The sequence below is a fragment of the Capricornis sumatraensis genome, chromosome X (assembly GCF_032405125.1).
Source record: "Capricornis sumatraensis isolate serow.1 chromosome X, serow.2, whole genome shotgun sequence".
NCBI lineage: Eukaryota > Metazoa > Chordata > Mammalia > Artiodactyla > Bovidae > Capricornis > Capricornis sumatraensis.
The window spans coordinates 76,881,437-76,884,541 of record NC_091092.1 but is presented as its reverse complement, the minus strand read 5'-3'; the positions used below and the strand labels follow the sequence as shown (position 1 = coordinate 76,884,541).

At 53.4% G+C, this 3,105-nt stretch overlaps 1 protein-coding gene across 1 annotated transcript; it reads left to right on the top strand.

The window, feature by feature from the left end:
• The first annotated feature begins 456 nt into the window (after window positions 1-456).
• Window positions 457-3,105, top strand: LOC138070719 (doublesex- and mab-3-related transcription factor C2-like). The gene is made up of 4 exons (XM_068961942.1): window positions 457-671; window positions 755-912; window positions 1,567-1,703; window positions 3,004-3,105. The coding sequence occupies exons 1-4, from the start codon at window positions 457-459 to the stop codon at window positions 3,103-3,105; spliced, it is 612 nt and encodes a 203-aa protein (XP_068818043.1).

Here is a 3,105-nt window from a genome sequence, read left to right as displayed (position 1 = left end):
AGAGTCATGAGTAGGGAGTGGATGAATGCAGGAGGTGAGGAAGACAATTGTGGAAAGGGATGCCAGGAATAGTAGTTGGGCATAGCAGAGTTCAGGATGATAACCATGAGACAGGGAAGTAGTATTTGTTGAAGGAGGCACGAGAGTGCATGTGTATGCCTGACGGGGTCAGGGGTCCGTGTGAAGTGAAGGTGAGCAGGGGGAGTAATAATTGGATTGGAAGTATACAGGACCCACACCCAGAGTTTCTTGGAACTGGCCTATATGTGAGTGGGGCTTCCTGGGAAGGAGGCTACATGAGCAAGAAGGGAGGGTGCAATCTCATTTCAGCAGTGAGCTGGATGGAGAAGAATCCAGCCACCTCAGATGGGGTTTTCCAGGGGCAGAGGAAGTACGTAGAGGGTAGGGGATCATGTGGCCACCCTGACCCCCACTCCCACTCCTTGCCCTAGAACCATGGATCCCAATGAAATGCCTGCTATGCCCTGCTCCCTCCCCGACTCCACCACTGGGCTTGAGACCAGAGCCCCATGTGGGATTGAACTTGGCCCCAGAAGATCTATAGGTCACTGTGCCCGCTGCCACAACCACGGCATCACTGACCAAATCAAGGACGAGGAGCACCTCTGCCTCTTCCAGGCCTGCGAGTGTGACAAGTGTGTTCCCTTCTCGTGAGTATGGCATCTGACAAGGGGAGGGGAGTAGGCCTCCTCTAAAGGTGACTGACCTTAGACCCACAATCCTCCCACTTTAGGGAACACGACAACATCTTGCCTGCTGAACGTGACTTGAAGATGGAGCAGGGGCCATACGTAAGGAGGCGCCCGACTCGAGGACGGATAAGGAGCGGGACTACCTCTCCCAGAGCTCACAGCCGTGCCAAGAAGTTGGGCACTCGAGCAAGAGTCCCCAGTGAGTGTCTCTGGCCAGGGAGGCAGTTGGAGTTTCGGGTGTAGGGAGCATGCGTAGTTCTGTCACCAGTCGTATCACCCAGTTTCTGTGTGGCTTTACTCCTTGGGAAAGTTACTCTTCAGGCCTTAGCTTCCCCAACTATAAAAATGCCATCAGTATTATCTACCAAGTGTTGGTGGGAAGGAGAGATCCGGGAAATCAAAAAGGGCCTAGAGTGGGACAGGTTGGGGGTGAGGTAGAGTGGGATGGGATCAGAGGGTAAGGCTCACCTAAGCCGTCCCCAGCGTCTCACAGTTGGGAAGGAGAACATCACGCCTCAGCTCGAGGCTCACCCCTGTGCAATCCCCGAGGAGGAGTCCGGGGCCAGTGTGGGAAGCTCTGACCTCAGCCACTGCTCAGAGCCCTTCCTGTGTCCTGAAGACCTGGGTACCATCTCTAACCCTACTACAACTTGCCATATGACCCTGAGGGAACACTACTTCTCTATGGGTCTCATAGTCCTCAGTCCCAAAATGAAGACGAGGACTAGGTGGTCTTGAAGGTCTTCTCAGCTCTGGCATTCTGGGCTCCTATCCTTGTCCCCAAATATGCCCACATCTCCTCTCCATGGCCGGCTTGGTTCCTGACTCCAACCTGTGCTCTCTGTTCCCGCAGACAGTCTTCCAAGGCGCTCTGCTGCTCGGTCAAGTCTTGGACTCTTTGTCTCTGTCCTGGACTCCAGCACCCTTGAAGAAGCAACTAACAATTTCTCTTTTGAGGAAGTCGCACAGATCCCCTGCCCTGCCCAGCAGGTGAGTAGAGTGAGAAAGACCACGGGGCTACTTGTATATTGTGTTACTGAGTGTCCAAACCTTCTGCTTAAGGCTCTGGAGCTAGAAGGAGGAGATGGAGGCAGTACAGGGCAACTGGGGGCGGGGGGCGAGGTGGAGGAAGGGGAGGAGGAGCAGGCATCTCAGACTTAGGGGCAACGACAGGGCTCTCCCAGCTTTGCCTTTCCCAATTTGCGAGACTTTGGACAAGAGACTTTACATATCCGAGCCTCTATTTCCTACCAGTGTGCTGAGAGGGGACAGTGTTCTACACCTATAGAGAACTGCCGACTCATTGGGAAAGACCCTGATGCTGGGAAAGATTGAGGGCAGGAGAAGGGGGTGACAGAGGATGAGATGGTTGGATGGCATCACCGACTCAGTGGACATAAGCTTGAGCAAACTCGGGGAGATAGTGAAGGACAGGGACGCCTGCCATGCTGCAGTCCGTGGGGTCACAAAGAGTCAGACATGATTTAGCAACTGAACAACAGCAACAACATAGCATTGAAAAGAGGACCAGCACAAGGCCTGCCACATCGCAGGCCTTTGACAACTGGAGGCTGTTATTCCACATGAAACAAATAGATGGAATAGAAGCTTCTGCTGAGAAGGGGAGCCGTAATGGTGAGGGACACCATCTTGCCCAGGCCAGAGTCTAATAACCATCAGAGAAAGTGTCCTGGAGAGGAGTCAAGCTGGCCCTTCAAGCCCCTTGGGGATTGGGGAATATAAGGGCAAGAACCAGTCCCCGGACAGGAACAGTAATCACGTCTCTCCAGGTGCCTTGCAGATTAAAATGCAGACACCTCTGATTTCCCATAAACTTTACTGTTGCTCCAGGAGTTTTAAAAAAGCTGAGAGGAATTAGTGTCTCTGGAAAGATACAGGAAAAAGAAAAAATGGAAAAGAAGACAGGCCAGGCAGGGGAAGCGACTTGTCTAAGCCACAACACCTAATGGCCATTCAGATTCCCACATGCAGATATTGTAAAATCTTGGCCCCCTCCCCACTGGTAGTACGTGCCTGCCAAAGGGATAAATCCCCTGGTCTCTCCTTTCCTTGTCCCTAGACACTCAACTCTGATCCTCCAGCCCCACGCCACCCTTAACCCCCTTCTACTGCAGCCACAGATTCTGGGAAGACTGTGGCCTCCAGAACCCTGGCAGGGGCCAAGCTTAGTAAGGAGAAGAGCAGAAGGCCTCAGGGCAGCTGGGGACTGAAGGGGCATGGAGGGAGTGTGGGTTCCCAGCTCCCATTCTCTGACATCCTTTGTTTTCAGGCTCCCGAAGCTTCCAACCAGGCCTCGGTTTCTGCCTCCTCAGAATGGCAGCGAAAACTGGAAGCAGCCGAGGCTCTGCTGGCTCTGAGAGAATCTTCCTAG

Bases quoted from the DNA above. Each gene is read 5' to 3' on its own strand.
- LOC138070719 (XM_068961942.1), top strand. From the start codon at position 457: ATGGATCCCAATGAAATGCCTGCTATGCCCTGCTCCCTCCCCGACTCC. The intron at 913-1,566 runs GTGAGTGTCTCT...CTGTTCCCGCAG, and splicing joins CACTCGAGCAAGAGTCCCCA to ACAGTCTTCCAAGGCGCTCT. The intron at 1,704-3,003 runs GTGAGTAGAGTG...CTTTGTTTTCAG, and splicing joins TCCCCTGCCCTGCCCAGCAG to GCTCCCGAAGCTTCCAACCA.